This window comes from Lampris incognitus, chromosome 6 (assembly GCF_029633865.1).
Source record: "Lampris incognitus isolate fLamInc1 chromosome 6, fLamInc1.hap2, whole genome shotgun sequence".
Lineage (NCBI taxonomy): Eukaryota > Metazoa > Chordata > Actinopteri > Lampriformes > Lampridae > Lampris > Lampris incognitus.
This window is the reverse complement of record NC_079216.1, coordinates 59,150,554-59,169,503: the sequence shown is the minus strand read 5'-3', so window position 1 is coordinate 59,169,503 and position 18,950 is coordinate 59,150,554. Positions and strand designations below refer to the sequence as shown.

Sequence of the window (18,950 nt, the reverse complement as noted above, 5' to 3'; positions counted from 1 at the left end):
GTTGTAGTGAGTACAACAGGAGTGGATGTTTCCTCAGGTGTAGTAGGGGGTTGAGTTGGTTTGCTTGTAGATGTAGTTGTGGGGCTTTCTGTTGTAGATGTTGTTATATTAGGTGGTGATGTGGTTGTAGTGAGAACAACAGGAGTGGAAGTTTCCTCAGGTGTAGTAGGGGGTTCAGTTGGCTTGCTTGTAGATGTAGTTGTGAGACTTGCCGTTGTAGATGTTCTGGTAGGTGGTGACGTAGTTGTAGTGAGAACAACAGGAGTGGAAGTTTCTTCAGGTGTAGTGGAGGGTTCAGTTGGTTTGCTTGTAGATGTAGTTGTGGGACTTTCTGTTGTAGATGTTGTTATATTAGGTGGTGACGTGGTTGTAGTGAGAACAACAGGAGTGGATGTTTTCTCAGGTGTAGTAGGGAGTTTAGTTGGCTTGCTTGTAGATGTAGTCGTGGAGCTTTCTGTTGTAGATGTTGCCATCGTTGGTGTTGTCGTTGTAGTCACAATAGGGGTTGGTTTTGTTTCTGCAGTTGTGGTAGTTGATGCAGGCTTAGTTGAAGTAACAACTATTGTGGTTGATGGTTTTTCTTCAGTTGTTGAAGAAGTCGTTGAAGGAGGTTCAGTTGAAGGAGATGGAGTGGTGGGACATTCAACACAACATTCTACCTTGATCTCATAGTCAAAACATTTAAATGGGGGTTGAATCTGATCCTCCTTCCTACATATCAAACCAAATCTTACATCACAGGTAACTACTTGATGAGTTAAATCTACATAGTCTTCAAAACTCATATTTGGATAGTCAGATGCCCTGCAAATAATGTCATTTGGAGTTTCACACACATGTTTGCCACTGTTTGTGATGTTCTCATATGTCTCCCAGTCACTGCCATCATTTTTAACATCATGGACATTAAACCATTCTGACCACTCACAAGTTGGAATACAAGGAGTTGAGGCAGTGGTAATGGTTGTGGCTGGTGCAGTAGGTGTGGTTGTATAAGTAGTTGTTGTTGTAAGCGATGTAGTTGCAGTTGTGGGACTGCCTGTTGTCGATGTTGTTTGTGTTTCAGGTGTTGGTTTGGTGGTCGTCACTATTACAGTTGGTGATGTTCCTTCAGCCGTAGATGGGGACCCAGTTGGTTGAGTTGTAGACCTAGTTGTACTGCTGCCCACAGTTGGTGATGTTCCTTCAGCCGTAGATGGGGACCCAGTTGGTTGAGTTGTAGACCTAGTTGTACTGCTGCCCACAGTTGGTGATGTAGGTAGTGTAAACACCGAAGTGACCGATGTCCCTTTAGTAGGGACAGATGTTTCTTTCGTTGAGGCAAGGGGTGTGGTTGGTTTGGTTGTGGACTTAGTTGTAGTGCTGCTTGTTGTTGTAGATATAAGGGGTGGTAAAGTGGTTGATGTTTTGACAAGAGTGGTTGATGTCTCCTCCTTTGTACTAGTAGTGTATCCAGTTGGTTTACTTGTATATGTAGTTGTGGGACTTTCTGTTGTAGATGTTGTTATATTAGGTGGTGACGTGGTTGTAGTGAGTACAACAGGAGTGGATGTTTCCTCAGGTGTAGTAGGGGGTTGAGTTGGCTTGCTTGTAGATGTAGTTGTGGGACTTTCTGTTGCAGATGTTGTTATATTAGGTGGTGACGTGGTTGTAGTGAGAACAGGAGTGGATGTTTCCTCAGGTGTAGTAGGGGGTTCAGTTGGCTTGCTTGTAGATGTAGTTGTGAGACTTGCCGTTGTAGATGTTCTGTTAGGTGGTGACGTAGTTGTAGTGAGAACAACAGGAGTGGAAGTTTCTTCAAGTGTAGTGGAGGGTTCAGTTTGTTTGCTTGTAGATGTAGTTGTGGGACTTTCTGTTGTAGATGTTGTTATATTAGGTGGTGACGTGGTTGTAGTGAGAACAACAGGAGTGGATGTTTCCTCAGGTGTAGTAGGGGGTTCAGTTGGCTTGCTTGTAGATGTAGTTGTGAGACTTGCCGTTGTAGATGTTCTGGTAGGTGGTGACGTAGTTGTAGTGAGAACAACAGGAGTGGAAGTTTCTTCAGGTGTAGTGGAGGGTTCAGTTGGTTTGCTTGTAGATGTAGTTGTGGGACTTTCTGTTGTAGATGTTGTTATATTAGGTGGTGACGTGGTTGTAGTGAGAACAACAGGAGTGGATGTTTCCTCAGATGTAGTAGGGGGTTCAGTTGGCTTGCTTGTAGATGTAGTTGTGAGACTTTCTGTTGTAGATGTTGCCATCGTTGGTGTTGTCGTTGTAGTCACAATAGGGGTTGGTTTTGTTTCTGCAGTTGTGGTAGTTAATGCAGGCTTAGTTGAAGTAACAACTATTGTGGTTGATGGTTTTTCTTCAGTTGTTGAAGAAGTCGTTGAAGGAGGTTCAGTTGAAGGAGATGGAGTGGTGGGACATTCAACACAACATTCTACCTTGATCTCATAGTCAAAACATTTAAATGGGGGTTGAATCTGATCCTCCTTCCTACATATCAAACCAAATCTTACATCACAGGTAACTACTTGATGAGTTAAATCTACATAGTCTTCAAAACTCATATTTGGATAGTCAGATGCCCTGCAAATAATGTCATTTGGAGTTTCACACACATGTTTGCCACTGTTTGTGATGTTCTCATATGTCTCCCAGTCACTGCCGTCATTTTTAGCGTCATGGACATTAAACCATTCTGACCACTCACAGGTTGGAATACAAGGAGTTGGGGCAGTGGTAATGGTTGTGGTTGTAATTTCAGCTGTAGTTGTTTTTGTAAGCAATGTAGTTGCAGTTGTGGGACTGCCTGTTGTCAATGTTGTTTGTGTTTCAGGTGTTGAAGTGGTTGTCACTGTTATAGGTGGTGATGTGGATAAGATTGGGGGACATGGGTAATTTGTATGTATCACTGTTGCATTGATGCAAATTGCATAGTAGCACATTCCCAAATTGTCAGTCACATTGTATATAACTTCATTCTCCTCATATCGAGTCCCATTGTAAAAGCAGCCATCACACTTCTCAACACATTCCTGGTTTTTCTCATCAAATATGGGTTTGTCGTCTGGGCATACTGGATAACAACCTATGGAAAACCACAGCACATCATATTAATCATTGACATACGGTATTTAATGATTGGAGGAACTACCTAACATTTATTCAAAATAAAGAGAATGTTGAACATTAACATCAGGCAGGTGGTGTGTCTTATGTCTTCCACAAAGAAAAACAGCCAAGTAAAAATTTAGGTCAACATTTATTTCATGATGACTAAACTGGGACAGCGTGAAAAAAATACATTGCTTAGTTGGTCTTTTACCTTCCAGGTTGGGTAAAGGGTTGCTACATATTCCTTGTGGATCCAAACAGGTCTTGTAACAAGGTGTATGACAAGGGTGGTAGTGCCAAAGGCATTCAGTAGCGTTGAATGGGCCATTGAAGTAATCACAGAAGACCGCTAAATGGAGGAGATGCAAGGGTTTATATTTAGTCGGAGTGCGCTGAAAGTTGATTTAAAATAGCCAACATTATAGGTTATACAAATTGTGATCCGGTTGACCAGTCTTTTATTTCTGTGACTAAATGTTAGATTATTCATAATGATGCGATGTTTAATATTTCTGCTTTCTTGAAACACAATAGGACTAGCATTAGCAGGGGCTGCAGCATTCAATTGCTCATTGAAACAAATTGTCAACTTCTCCGATCAGGGCGGGTTGAGCGTTGCTGTTATTATTTGAAGGCCCTCTTCAGGAGGTGAGAATCTCAAACACATTTCTTCTAAAAATCTTCTGTAAAAATCTCTTGTAGTCTTATATAGCGTAGCGTAATGCTCAAACTATCTCAGTGCCAGTTGAAGCTGGTGTAGAATGATTTTTGCCCCCTTAAAGAGATACTTTCATGCTGTTTCTGAGCACATTTTTGGTTTGAATTACAACCGGAAAGGTAGGTGTGGTTTTATGATTTCATAGCTATTGGCTACTGAAATTCAGGGCGGTCGTGTAGGCGTGGCTGGGTGGGCTAGACCGCTTGCCGTAGAAAAACTAGAAAGTCACTGGTGACAGCCCCCTTCCTGCTTTGTCGTCACTTTACAAAAAAACAAAAACAAAAAAAAAGGCAAGCGACGAGACCACCGACAGCAGCTTTGTGGTTGAGGATGTGGAAGACGATTCCTCTTTCTCAGTGGGAAGGTGACTACTCGCCTCACGAATACGTTGCTCAGCCGATACAGCCGTATTCCTTCGAGCCAAAAAGGTGCGTCTCCGCGTTTGCGGCGTCCCGCTACGGACGCGCCCTCTATGCTAACGTTAGTTCGTCACGCGGCAAATTACCGCATTTTCGCCAAGCAGTCACGTGATTCTGATGACGCACGCGATTCAAGGTGGAGGGCAGGAAGTGAAAAGCAGAATGGACGAGATGGCGCTAGTTTGGCCCGAACGGTGCTAGCTTTGACGATATTGTAAACTACCTTGTAGTGCAGTACACCTCGTATCGAATCCCGCACCGGGCAAGAAAATAACCGGTTACAATATTATGAGAGAAAGGTATAAACAGAAAGTAAGCTATGTTGGACATGATCCTTATGTTATGAAGAGTGATTTTTTTTTTTGACGAAGTGGTCACTGCACACGCGCGCGTTATCCGACTTCGCTCCTCCCGACTACAGACGGTGGTTCCCAAGCCATTTTTTCCGCCGTTTTCGGTCAACTACTTTAATTCCCCCCCATGAACAACAACTTTTGGTACTCAATAAAAAACTCCTTGTGGTTTCTCAGTTAATGACGGCAAAAATAGGCATTTCGAAATTTTGTGATAGTGCCTCCAATGTAGAAAATCACTTCCTGCCCTCCATCTGTAGTTCGTGACGTCATATGCAAATGTAAACTACTAATAATACACATTAGTCCCTAGCTAACGGGTCTGACCCTTTAGCTGAGCGGATAGTGATGTCGCCTTGTGGTGCAGTACACCCTGTATCGAATCCCGCACCGGGCAAGAAAATAACCAGTTACACAAACAACCTATATTTCTCGTCTGGCCATAAATGTGATTTTAGGGCTACCATTTGTCTAATCAATCACATCCACACTCCTTACATCGAGTAACAACAGGAAAAAAAGGATTTTGATGCAAGTATCTCTCTAATCTATTGATAGCGTCCCATCCATCCATTCCATCCATTTTCCGAACCGCTTATCCTGCTCTCAGGGTCGCGGGAATGCTCGAGCCCATCTCAGCAGCCATTGAGCGGCAGGCGGGGAGACACCCTGGACAGGCCACCAGACTATCACACAGGGCCGACATACATTCATACCTAGAGACCATTTAGTACAGCCGATTCTCCTGGCCTACATGTCTTTGGACTGTGGGATGAAACCGGAGCCCCCCGGAGGAAACCCACGCAGACAACATGCAAACTCCACACAGGACGAACTGAGACGACCCCCAAGGTTGGACTACCCCGGGGCTCGAATCCAGGACCTTCTTACTGTGAGGCGACCGCTCTAACCACTGCGCCACCTTGATAGCATCCCGTGAAATTTAAAATACAGCAAAACTTCAGGGGATGATCCTGCTAATTTCTGACGTTAACAGACTTTTGGGGAGTAACCATTTCATTACGTTTTCTGGTTGTCCTCTCCTGATTGGCAACATAAGGTTAAAGTTCCTTTCATAGTATTTCTCGATTGTCAAAACTGACAAATGAGGGTGATATTAAACAAACTAAAAAATGTACTGTGGTAATTTTAAGAGCAGACGTGGTGCATCTGTATTACTAATCAAATAACTTTCTTTTACTGTCCTCTCGCTAATTGATACGGTCTAAAGCAAAAGCAAGATTATGGTTTACTTACGACAAATTTCCGGGGTTCTCCATGCAACACATACACCGGCCTCACTACAGGCTTGAGCATAAGCTGCTACTGCCGTGCAGAAACACACACAATCTCCTCCGGTATCACAGGCACAAGAGTCTTTGACGCAGTTGTCATAAAATTTAGTGTGGTCCACCTGTATGTATAGTCATTACACACGATAAGCTAATTATTATCAAAGGCTGTTCTATACTTGTCAAGTACTATTAAGAAAAATCATTCATTGAAACACAAACTTAACAATGCACTTTACCTTGTTGCGGCAATTTTTAAAAGTGTCTCCTTTTATGATGCTGCATTGTAATTTGGCCCAGTTTTGTCGATTGGGTCTCGCCTCACAGGGGTCAACATTTGCCACTGCGTCTGGGCAACTACTGGAGGCTTTCCAGCTGTTCGCAAACTCCAAGACACTGCTCACGACCAGCTGACCCTGGGTGGTGAAGTCATTCTGCCCATCTCCATCAAAATCTCCACACAGGCCACAAACCTGGTCCTTTAAACAGCAAAATAAATGGAGAAAATGTGTTAATCTAAATGATCACCATAGTTCAGTTGCCAGCTCATATCACAATAAAAGAGTTACAAAGTTTTCCTGCTAATGTCCTGCTTTGCATTGATAAACACAATATTTCACTTTTTTTTTTTGGATCTTACGTGGGCTACATATTAAAAAAAAAACCACCATAATGTTAAAAGCTGTTTTAACGTGATAATTAACAAAGCTAAAATTGGCATATCCTAGTTATCTTACCATGATAAATCAATATTTTTATCTACTAGTGGGAAAAAAAATTGATACTTGCAATATCTTCAGTTATTTTTTTAGAATACACAGTAGTATGACTCGGAGTGATGCATACCAAGACTCGAGTGAAAATAAAGAAGATTCAGAGTATTCAATAAAGCTGTACATGACTACCATCCATGCAGAAAATAATTACAAAGACGGCTCAATTTATACTAATTATAAAAATTATCTTTCTCATAAGAGTAGCTGTAGCTGTGTGGTAAGCACAAAATGTTCCTCTCTTCAAATGCCGTTTAAATCTTTCCTGTAGTGATGTTCATTCATACTTCAAGTTGCATCTTAAAACATAACTCACATTGTGTTGGGGTTGTAGGACGATTCGGATCGTTGTTTGACGGTCCCACAGCACTGTCAGCCCAATGTCGGATTCAACCATGATAAACAAGCCAACTTTCCTTATTTTGTACTTTATCTCAGTGCCATTATGCAGGTCTTCCTCCTGGTATTTGTCCTTTGCTAGTTTGATTTCAGTTCTCTGTGAAGAGGTGAAGAGAGTGTCAGTCATGTCACGATGCAACGTCAAAATTGTCATTTGAATTATTATCAGTTTAAAAGGCACAGACTAAGAACAATACTATCACAAGGTCCTACCCCCAGTTGAATTCTGATGGAATTGGAGCAGGTAGTTCCTGTAGTTCCACATGGTATATTTTCTGTGATAATTCGGAAGAAGTTTTCGGCTGTCCTGTTGCCACATTTGTTCTTAAAGACAAAAATGGAAACTTTATAACTTGGGCAATATTTATGTTTGTTTCATATGACATTGCGAGTCAGCTTTAATGGCATATACAAGTTTACAATTTCATCGGAGGGGTAAGAGCTACAGTGATCCTTTTTAATTTATTTCTGATTTTTCAAAAAACATTAAAAATCCTTAAAAAAAAAAGAAAGCCAGAGTTCTCCAAGTTAATATTCATAATTATCCAAAGTGTAACTGTTAACAAGCCTATGTTGAAATTATAATTAAAAAAGGAATCCTTTTTAAAAAATTATGTTAACATTCAATCAGCTTATATTATATTTTTACTAGCTTTCAGCACTTGTCACATTTACAAAAATATATCATTATTCTACAAATATTTGATCTATTACATCTGTGAATGCAATAAAAGTATGGTGAATACAGCGAGAAATAGGTGAGCATCATTGGTTATTACAACAATTCAACAAGAATAAGAATACAACAATAATAACAACAATAATAATAATAAAATAATAATAAATAACATATAATAATAAAATAAACAATGAATAAATAATAAACAAATATAATAAATAATTATAACAACAATAAAAACAAGAATAAGAATACAACAAGACATGACGAAAGATGAAAAGAAGAAAGATCAAGGAGCAAAACGGAATACATATGCGTGAATGAGAAAGAGGACAGTAGAATGGTGAGGATGCAAGGAGTAGATGTGACGAAGGCATATGAGTTTAAATACTTGGGGTCAGTTGTACAAAGTAGGAGAGAGGTGAAGAAGAGAGTGCAGGCAGGGTGGAGTGGGTGGAGAAGTGTATCAGGAGTGATTTTCGACAGAAGGGTACCAGCAAGAGTTAAAGGGAAGATTTATAAAATGGTTGAGAGACAGCTATGTTATATGGTTTGGAGACAGTGGCACTGACGGAAAGACAAGCCGGAGCTGGAGGTGGCAGAGTTGAAGATGCTAAGATTTTTATTGGGAGTGACGAAGAAGAACAGGATTAGGAACGAGTATATTAGAGAGACTGCTCAGGTTGGATGGTTTGGAGACAAAGCAAGAGAGGCAAAATTGAGATGGTTTGGACATGTGTGGAGAGATGCTGGGTATATTGGGAGAAGGATGCTGAATATGGAGCTGCCGGGGAAGAGGAAAAGAGGAAGGCCAAAGAGGAGGTTTATGGACGTTGTGAGAGAGGACATGCAGGTGGCTGGTGTGACAGAGGAAGATTCAGAGGACAGGAAGAGATGGCAACGAATGATCTGCTGTGGCGACCCCTAATGGAAACAGCCTAAAGTAGTAGTATTAGTAGTAGTACATAAGACATTGAATACAACATACCTGGGCAGCAATGTAGGCACATTTTCCTTGAAATCCATATGTTTGCTGATCAAAAGTATCATAATGGCCACTGCCATAAATGACACAGGTTCCTGTGCATTTTCTCTCTGTGCAATCCCATTTGCCCCTTTTGCAGATACTAGATGTGTAAGATCAGGGACAAAGATATTCCATTGAAAGTGTGTAGTGTTTTAATGGAGTGCAGTTTGTAAAAAGCACAATATAATCTTAAAAACATACCAGGTATTGCACCGGTTTGTGATATTTCTTCCTGGGGCATAGAGGACACCATCGTGGTGGCACGGACATTCATGTTCTTTCACACAGAAACCTTTGCCGTCATCAAGAAGACCACTGGGACACCGACAGCCAGATTCACACTCTGTAGAGTACTGGGATGGATAGAAAGAGAACGTCAAAAGCAAAAAGGGCAAAAATAACTCATAAGTGCAGTTTATGTTTTTAAACTGAGAATATGTTCACTAAAAAGAAACCCAAAACAGTGCATTACTAATTCAGAATTTACAATTACAATTTTCAACACATAAATGACTGCTTTTAGTCATTTATGAATGAGGTTGTTGCCAGAGGAGAATTCAGCTTACGCATTCGTCACTGTCCAGATTTCTACAACTTAGACCACACTGTGCTCCCTGCAGCCCAGCTTTTGCACTGGAGCAGTTGAAGTATTCTTTGGGGTGTGGACATGCTGCAACAGAAGTAGGGACCAGATTATTGAAAGGAACAACTTTCATGTAACCCAGGAAAAAAAAAATCAAAGACAAAAAAAACCTACTTAATAGGCGGCTTCCCCATGAATGGCAATGAAGCTGGCCATTGGTGCACACACTAGAAAGAGACATTGCCATATATAGTAAGGGTCAATATCAAGGGATTCAAAGCAAAGAAAACAACTTCCTTACACCATCTTATATAGTATATAAATATATATATAATCCAGTGATTCAAGTACATTCTAAATGGACAGTACAACCCTGTTTCATGCCATAAGCAATCATCAGCTCTCAATCAGCTGTCAACCTGTCAATCAAGAGTAAACTGACTAGAGCTGAATGTAAAGTGCAGTCTGTTTATGTGAATAAAGACATAAGTAAGCAAGTTCCAAGTTCTTTAACCGTCCATTCTGTATAGTTTAAGAAGAACAGAACAGAATGAAACATGGTTTACTTGAAACACTGGATTATTTTGCTCCTAATCCAAAATAATCCAGTGAGTCAAGTAAATTCTTTATGAAACAGTACAGGCCTGTTTCATGGCAGGCCTGTAATGTCATGTAAAGACTTTTTTTGACTCACTGGGTTTATATATATATATATATATATATATATATATATATATATATATATATATATATATATAATCCAGACAGTACAAGTCTGTTTCATGCTACATGCAATCATCAACTGTCAATAGAGCTAAACCGCAAAGATCATATATATGTATATATATATACATATATATAACTGTCTCGCCATGCACATCACATGCACAACGTCCAGTGGGGGAGGGGGAGTTGCCCACCATTGAGGGTTTCATTTAAGAAGTGTGTGTGTGTGCACACACACATATGCTTCTTAAAAAAAAGTATATATATATATATATATATATATATATATATATATATATATATATATATATATATAATGTCTTTATAGCATCAAATTAATTAACAAAATGTTTTGAATCCTGCTCAATAATCCAAGTAAGGAAATCCCAGAAAGTTGAATCAGTTCATCTGGACAGTGGGAGAAACATTTCATCCTTCAAGTGATTAAATAATGAAGTAATTAACAAAATGTTCAATGTCATTGAGATGGCATCAGTAACTAACCAGTGCTCCTCTTTGATTCTGATTGATTTTCCTGGCTTGATGAGCATTTCATCATGATAGCAGGGACATTTTGCCATGGGAACGCAGATGCCGTTGTCGTCCATGTAGAGTCCTTCAGGGCAGGAGCAACCGTCTACAGGCAGGAAGTCTGAAGTGCAGCTCTGCTGCTCTGAACCCAGGGATCTACACGCCTGCTGACATCTCTGAAGCTTGTAAGAGAAGGTCTGAGTCGCTGGGCAATTCCCCGTATATTTATCTGTTGTTGTTTTTTAAGAGCATAATGAGGAGATGTTTCGTTAATGCGTCACTGACAAGTGTGGAAAAGGCAGGGGTAAGAAAAACAAAAACGAGAATAATTTCTTTTCAACCCTACCACATCTTCAAATCCTTACCACACACATGCTGTCTCCAGCCTGTTAAGAAGACTCTCTTTGACGCACAGGCTCGTGCATAGGAGGAGAACACGGCACACAGGCAGGCTTCACTCTTCTCACAGTTACAGCTAGCATAGACGCATCTCTGCAAACAAGCAATTTTCTTTAGAGGATTACACTTCCGACAGAGACGTAATGGGATGAAGCAGCGTCACAAAAGTTGCACCGTACCTTGTAGTATACATCAGGGTCAACTGTTGCATGACACTGGGCAAAAGCGCTGTTTGGATTCCTTAGTAAGGAGCACCAGTGTTCAGCGTACCTTTCTGAGAGCAGATTAACAGGGTTATTAGTTTTTCAGTATTGCGTTGAACTGTCTAAAAACGCCAATATAATATACACCTCAGACTCTGGATTAGTAAAGTTTCAAACGTAGAACCAAAGCGACATGCTTGACAAAAGAGAAACACACTAAAGGAGAAACAGCCTAAAAGTGAAGTATACCATTTTCCACACTGAGGGAACAGGGATCATCTAGTCTCTCCTCCCTGTCTTGGCAGCTGGGGTTAGACTTCCAGGAGTTACCAAAAGAAGATGGTGTGCCCTCCACTATCTCCTGAGGGGTCTTCATGTCATCAGACTGGACCCTATTGTAGTTCCCACACAAACCTAACACAAACAAAAAGCACAGTCAGACTTTTAGCGGTTCATTTTGTCTGTCTGTCCAACACTACGGAACAACCGAGTCGGTGAATCCTAAAATATGCGAGTACTATACAGTATCTAATCCATCTGGTGTGTTTTTTTATCTGACAGCCGACGTGATAAATTTCCAAACAGACTAAAACATTTTCTTGATAGTCATCATAATCAGCCAGAGGAAAACTTACCACGCGTCTTCGTCTTGTAGCTTGGGTCTAGCGTCACATAAACTTGCATGATGGGGACATGCTGGATCTGGATTTGCAATCCAAAACTTGTCTGAAGCATGATGTGAAAGGATGAAGCCTGGAAAATGTTGATGTCCCCTATGAATGAGGAGAGACACCGAACAGCAACGTGTTAAACTAGGGCTGGACATACACAAGCACGTTTTCTGATGTTTAAGTCAAAGAAAAAGTGATATATATCTGTTTGAAATTTCAAATCCATCTCTTTATTCATTGCCATATTTAATATTGAAAATCAGTAAGATATGGCCTTACATCCTACCTGTGTGATATGGCAAATTGATGAACTGCGTATTGTGCCTTACTGTCCCTTTGGCAAGAAACTCTAAAACCTAAAAAGAAAAAAAAAGTTATTTCATCACCAATGATTGTCTTTAGGACTAAAATGAGCTTTGACAGGCTTCTACTTACATTGTTTCTGTCATTTCCAAGCAGGACCTTAAGAGCCTTAAGACAGGTGTCGAACTCACGGCTCACACATGGTGCCAGCTGGGCTAGGATGGTAAACTTTGGACTTGAACCATCCTAAAATAAACATGGTGTGAGCACATTATTTAGATCCCCGTCACTGATCATGTGTTGAACTGGTATTTGATGGGAGTCATGATTAAAAAAAAGCTAATTCACCTTGCTTTCCACCTTAGCTAGGGTGTAATAACAGCTTCCATGGAAGGTGTACCCCTTCCCATCAAAGGTAGTTATGTGTGAACCCTCTTCGATTGCACATGTAGCAGGGGTTTGTATGCTTTTGCAAGACCATCTACCAGCATAGCATGTGCTGAAACAAACCAATTGATTTGAGGTCGTTTAAACAAGCAGTTAAGCATAGAAGACAATGTATGCATGCATGTGTGTATGTACATGTGTAAGTACATAAGAATGTACATAGATATGTTGAGATAGTTTATAAAAACAATCAAGAAAACCAGTATCTATCTATCTATATCTATATGACTTACCACTCTTTGCTGTCTTGTTGATAAACCTCTCCTGTGTCATAGACTTTGTCATGTTTGCACTGACATTCAGACTGAGGAATACATCCTCTCTCTGAAATATCATCCAACACCATGTCTGCAGAAGGCACATGCAAAATAGAATAAAAAAAAAAACTTAGGAGACAAGAGTTAAATTTCAGACATAAAAAAATAAACAATGACGTTCTCTTTTTTTCCTTTACTACTTTATTAATCCCCGTGGGGTAATTCTTTTTCTGCATTTAACCTATCCTAGCTAGGAGCAGTGGGCAGCCACCGTGCAGCATCTGGGGACCAACTCTGGTTCATCTCGCCATGCCTCAGTCAGGGGCACAGACAGGAGTATTAAACTTAACATGCATGTCTTTATGATGGTGGGGGGGAAACCGGAGCACTCAGAGAAAACCCACCGCAGACATGGGGGAGAACATGTAAACTCCACACAGAAGACAACCTGGGATGACCTCCAAGGTTGGACAACCCCCGGGTTTGAATCCAGGACCTTGTTGCTGTAACTACTGGGCCACCGTAAGAGATTTTTGAGGAAGTGAACATTACTAACCAGGAGGGCAGAAGCAGCCATCCATTTTGTGGTCTTCACACAGTGAGCTGGTGTCCGAGTGTCTACATGTATCAATGCAAGGTGAACCACTTTCATCATACACCATGTTGAATGGGCACTCCTTAGCTGTAACAGTAAAAACAATTAATGTGGTCTTTAATGTAATCTGTATTTTTTATCACAGGTCAATTCATTTCCTTTTTCTTCTTACACAGTACTCTTTCATGCTATCTGCTGAAGCAGTTAAAATATTTCTCTGCCAGTTTATTCAACTAGATGAACACGAGCAGATAAGATGAGGGGAAAAAAAAAAAGCCATACTGCAGAACTGAGGTGTTCTCCAGTTGGGCGGCTTCCCTCCAGCGTGGGAACACTGACGAGAGTACTCTGACAGAGTACTGCAGACACACAAATCAGCTGTTCTGTTGGCACAGCCACATACGTCCTGGATACAGGCCTGGATGTAGGGCTCAGGGTTCAGCAAAGTGGTGCAGGAGCTCCAGCCCTTGGAAAGCAGCAGTTGCTCACAGGTGCCGCGCTGAAATGTTTGAGAATGGAAGACGAAAGGTATCATGCAAGAACACACCACATTATCTCCACTAGTTGCGCCGGGCAGACTTTAAACTTACAAACTCTTTGCATGTGTCCACCACTGTCATTGCATCTTGCGACTGATCGTCCTCTTCATCGGGATCCTCACAATCAACATCAGGAAGATGGACTTTATATCTGTTGCCAAACTCAATGGGGCCGATTCTGCGATCTGTATATGTATATTTATAGCATCAATTTAAAAATGACAGACAACCAAATATGGAAACAAAATACACTGTATAGTATGTATTCGTAAATATAATACATAAATAGAATAATGTAGCTATTAACTGACCATCACTAATGAACTCATTGTAGATTGGAACGCCATTGAAATCTCCACAGAGTCCGCAAGTTCGATTGGCATAGTCATTATCCACTTCCACCTAATGTAGATTAAGCAATGGGCACGTTACAATTTCTTTATCACAATACAGGTAATATCCCACATGAACTTTAATTCAAATGTGGACTATGCAATATTAAATAATATAGTGCAATATTGTACATTGATTATATAGTGACGTATTTGTCAATGTCATGACCTATTTTCTTTCAAATCACTGCATTTGCATGGCCATTAGACAATTGTATTATGGATGCCATGTTATGGACATGAAATTAAGAATGAAAAGATGATAGCCTCCTTTCTTGAAAACCCAAGGACGTGACTGAGAAGCCATCCATTGTCAAATAATGATTGAGAATTTCAAGGCATGAAAAAAAATCCAAAATTATTTTCATAGAAAAATAGGAAACTCTACCAATCTTTAACAAATAACCCCACATAAAAATTACCTACTGTCTACAGTCTCAACAAATTTTCTCAATTGCTTATTAGGTTTACTAGTAATTCTGTTGGAGGTATTGGAAATGTCCTGTTGATGTCTCACACATGATGTCTTGTATGACATCTTGTATAATGATGCCTTATACAAGATACCCCTAGTTGCACTGTCAAAATGCAAATAATTTACTCACTATTAACTGTATGCTAACTATTCTACCAGTCGAGGTATACCATAAATGAATAATGATCAATCAATGTCAGTTTGAACAAGCTAGCGTGATTATATCGGTTTGTATAGATGATATGAATTCAAATATTACACTAGTTATGAACAAGATCTGTACTATATTTTAGGTCAGTAGTTCATAGAAGCTTTACCATGACTGCATCATCTCCATTCCACATGACGACAATGCCAACTTTGGCTTGGAGCTTGGTGTAAACAGCATTTTGTTCCAGAGTCACTCCTGCATTATTGTATGGCAATTTGATGCTGGGAGAGAGATCACATCAATACATTTAAACTATGAGGGACAGAGAAGCCCAGTGGCTTGTAACACATTTTATGGTCAAAAGAAATCTGTATTGAATGTCAGTACAGTTATTACTTACAGCTCCCCATTCACAGTGACGCCGCTCTTAGTCAGGCGGAATAAGAGGTCATTGATGGTGACCGCTAAATATCTGATTGTTGGGTTTCCGTCCTTCTTGCTCCTCCTCATGTGCACTGAGAACTCCTGGTAAGCCTCATTGCAGTGCGAAACCAAGTTGTATTCACAGAGACCAGGGAACTGGTAGACGTCGCCATCAAAAGACTTGAAGTGTTCTCTGCCCCAAGTGCTGCAGATGCTGTTGACATGGCTTTGAACTGTAGAGGCAAAGAGAGAAAAACGAAGGTCTTGATTGTCCTCAACAATTATACCAGGAAATATAACAGCCAGTACATGAAACCTGCATTTCTAAGGTTGTAAATCATTCAAGTTAAGTCACTGTTTGTTTGTTTGTTTGTTTGTTTGTTTGTTTGTTTGTTTTTTCAATTATACTTAAGAACCCAAAACACTCATAAGCTTACCCTGCCTGGCTTGGACACTTGTGGCACTGATAAGTGACAAAGCCAGGTAACATAACCACCTCATCATTACTGCTGTGGGCTCTCTGACCGCCGGGCAGGTAGTGTTCAGACTGCTCTTTGACAGCCCCTTATGTATGGATTACTCAATTTTTCATTCACACCCCTTTTCAATAGAAACAGTGCATTCATTATTTGGACATGGTAAACATGTTCAGAACGGATATCAAGTGGGGCCCATAAATCTTGCTTTTGTACCTCCTACTCCTCCTTATCTCTTGATGACAAAATGGCTCAAGTCTCCTCATGTGTAGGGGAATTGATGGCAATAAAACTGTTATTCTTACAGTCTAATTCACACTTTTTATTAGACTTTGTTTTTTTGCAAACTGAAATATGAAATTTAAGCATCGAGAAATATGTTTGAGTGGGTGAAATCTCTATTTTTAAAGTATATTTTAATAGCAACCTTTTATTTTCAGTGGGTTTTTTTTTTCCTAACCATATAGCATCCTCACACAAAGTTTAAGTATGTCAACATCCATCCAGTCATCCATTATCCAAACCGCTCATCCTACCCAGGGTCGGGGGGATGCTGGAGCCTATCCCAGCAGTCATTGGGCGTTATGTTATGGGATATGTTAACATGGTATACGATAATCTACTGTATATGATGCCATAACAGCGCCTTTGATGATTTAGTCAATGTATTTCCAAAAGATAGTCACTGGTTATGAAGCCTCACATAAAGACCTGTTGTGGCTGAATAGAATAGTCAAGGCAATTTTATTTCTATAGCCGAAATATCACAAATTACAAATTTGCCTCAGTGGCTACACAACATCCTGTCATTAGACTCGAGTGTGTGTCCACCGCACGTGTCTGCCTAGTACACATAGGTGGTATCATAATGTCAACGTCAAGGGCTACATGACGAGGATGTGACGAACCTTTCAGTATCTACCACCTGTCTGAAATTTGATCAGGTAAATGATTAACAGTAATGAAAAACTCCACCCTTACCAGAATGTGTTCACCAAATTCCTTTGTGGTTTTCAAATGAAAGTGTAAAAACCTTGATGGCATAAATGGGATATATTGTCTCGTTGTAAAGCGTGCCTCTTCAAATTAACTAATGCGCTGCAGCTTACAATGCTTTTTAAGAAGTGGAAGGTTTCATTCAATAATGAATTTCAATTAAATGAATTAGATTTGCCGTGAATAATTTCAAGTTAGGTTCTGTTACGAGGTCTCTACGAGGTCTGCCCCACTGATTCTGGGGGAACACGACTGCAGCAACATGACCTTTTTTGGGGCTGGATCTCTTGGCCCCACTGACATACAGAAAAACAGTCTCACCTTGTATTGTGTAAATCTTCTCAGTCAGTGTACTATCAGTATCTGGTTTCCTTTTAAATGTCATAGAGACATTGTACTTAAGCATTCCCTTGTAGTGTTTTGCTTTATTTAACATCAAGGTCAGGGGCGCAACGACCTACTTCTCAAGGTGGATGCAAGACGCAACTTGGCGCCCCCCCCTGTAGACCCGCAAAAAATTACACCACAAACCGTTACACAGTGTTGATCAATATAAAACAGATTTATTTAAAATTCCATTGTAATCCATTACAATAGTTCCATTGCTTTTTTTAAATATTCCATTACAGCTGTCCAATTTTATTCCATTAGCCTACATCTTATCCAAAGGAGTTGAATCAAGTGCAACTGGACTTCGTATATATCCGTAAAGACGTTTCGCCTCTCATCCAAGAGGCTTCCTCAGTTCATGCCTTTCTGACTAGACCAAGCTAGTCTGGATGAATGAGAACATTCACAGACACCTCCTACATCTTATTATTCCATATTTCCATTATGTACACGTGTGCCATTTCGCACGTGCAGCCTGTGCGTTCGATATGTGTTCGGTTAGAAGTCCATTATAATGGAGGTTCCCTGAAATCTTGTTACTGCTATGATGATTTTTTTTGTTTAGTTCATGAAGGCAATGTCGTTTTTCGTTTGTTTCAGTCATTTACACATTGGTTAGTTAGTGTTCACTTCATGAAGGCAGAGTGTAACATCGCTTTTCGCTTGTTTCAGTCATTTACACATTGTTTATTGGTTAATTCATACCCCTATTTATCTTCTCACTTCACGCACCCACTAAATTCTCACACCTCTTGCTCATGCTTGCCCATCTGTCAAGTATTTCACTGAAATGAGTGGAGCACGCAACTTTGTTATCGATTATTACAGCCAGATGCATCAATCGCTCATTGTCCATGGTAGAACAGAGGTAATTCTTTACGATTTTCAGTTTACTTAAAGACCTTTCTGCAAATGCTACAGTTACTGGCATTGTAAGGAAGACTGTCAATGTGATAGTTAAATTGGGGAAAACCAAATCGAGATTTCTTTAAAATTAAGTTCAATTTATCTAGGGCTTTTCTGCATCGATGTTCTTTACGAAGTCGGCTTGCAGGATAAAGTTCTTTAATTATATCCCTAGAAACATCGCTTGTTGAGAGGGCATATCGTGTGACAGATTCTTCCATGTCCTCCTGTGTCATGTCGTCCATCTCGATAATGAAACGATATTTCTCTGCGATTTGACCTAGATCTTGAAATCTATCACTAAGTTCATTGGTAAATTTGTTTACAATTACATAAAAGACAGACTGCTTAAACTGTATTTGTGCGTCCTGCTCTTGTGGGTAATCAGATGTATTATCTTCATCATGAAAAAGTTTGTTTTCAATTGCATTTCTGTGTGAACTCTGTATCGACTTCAAACTCGGCTGCAGTCCTGTGAGCTATTGACAGATTTTTCGAAACCCGTTTTCTCTGTACTGTATTAGGCACTCCTTCAGATGCGCAACCAAATTAACAGCCATGTCAAGCAATATTTCCGCGGATTGCATCGCAATGCTCACACGAGTGATCTCAGTCAACAGATCATGCCAGATAATCAAACAGGTGAGAAATTCCATGCACATTATTTTGTTTGACAGTGCGGGTGCTTCTGAACTGATTTTTGCATCTTTAGACTGGAGCTCAAGCTTTTC

At 40.2% G+C, this 18,950-nt stretch overlaps 1 protein-coding gene and 1 long non-coding RNA gene across 2 annotated transcripts; both read right to left on the bottom strand.

Moving 5' to 3' along the window:
• Positions 1-174: 174 nt before the first annotated feature.
• muc2.1 (mucin 2.1) lies at positions 175-15,952 on the bottom strand. The gene is made up of 27 exons (XM_056282464.1): positions 15,889-15,952; positions 15,429-15,684; positions 15,195-15,309; positions 14,322-14,412; positions 14,062-14,195; positions 13,754-13,970; positions 13,433-13,558; positions 12,853-12,967; positions 12,533-12,671; positions 12,305-12,418; positions 12,156-12,225; positions 11,834-11,971; positions 11,448-11,612; positions 11,175-11,269; positions 10,962-11,088; positions 10,570-10,825; positions 8,718-8,856; positions 7,264-7,374; positions 6,968-7,147; positions 6,118-6,357; positions 5,844-6,000; positions 3,308-3,445; positions 2,926-3,070; positions 2,195-2,281; positions 1,952-2,038; positions 431-517; positions 175-274 (listed from the first exon to the last, which is right to left on the bottom strand). Exons 1-27 carry the CDS (start codon positions 15,950-15,952, stop codon positions 175-177), a joined length of 3,693 nt encoding a protein of 1,230 aa, XP_056138439.1.
• LOC130114113 (uncharacterized) lies at positions 9,080-10,584 on the bottom strand. Its single transcript, XR_008810380.1, has 4 exons — positions 10,570-10,584; positions 9,514-9,566; positions 9,323-9,426; positions 9,080-9,109 (listed from the first exon to the last, which is right to left on the bottom strand). It is a non-coding gene; the product is annotated as an uncharacterized LOC130114113 (long non-coding RNA).
• Positions 15,953-18,950: the final 2,998 nt, after the last annotated feature.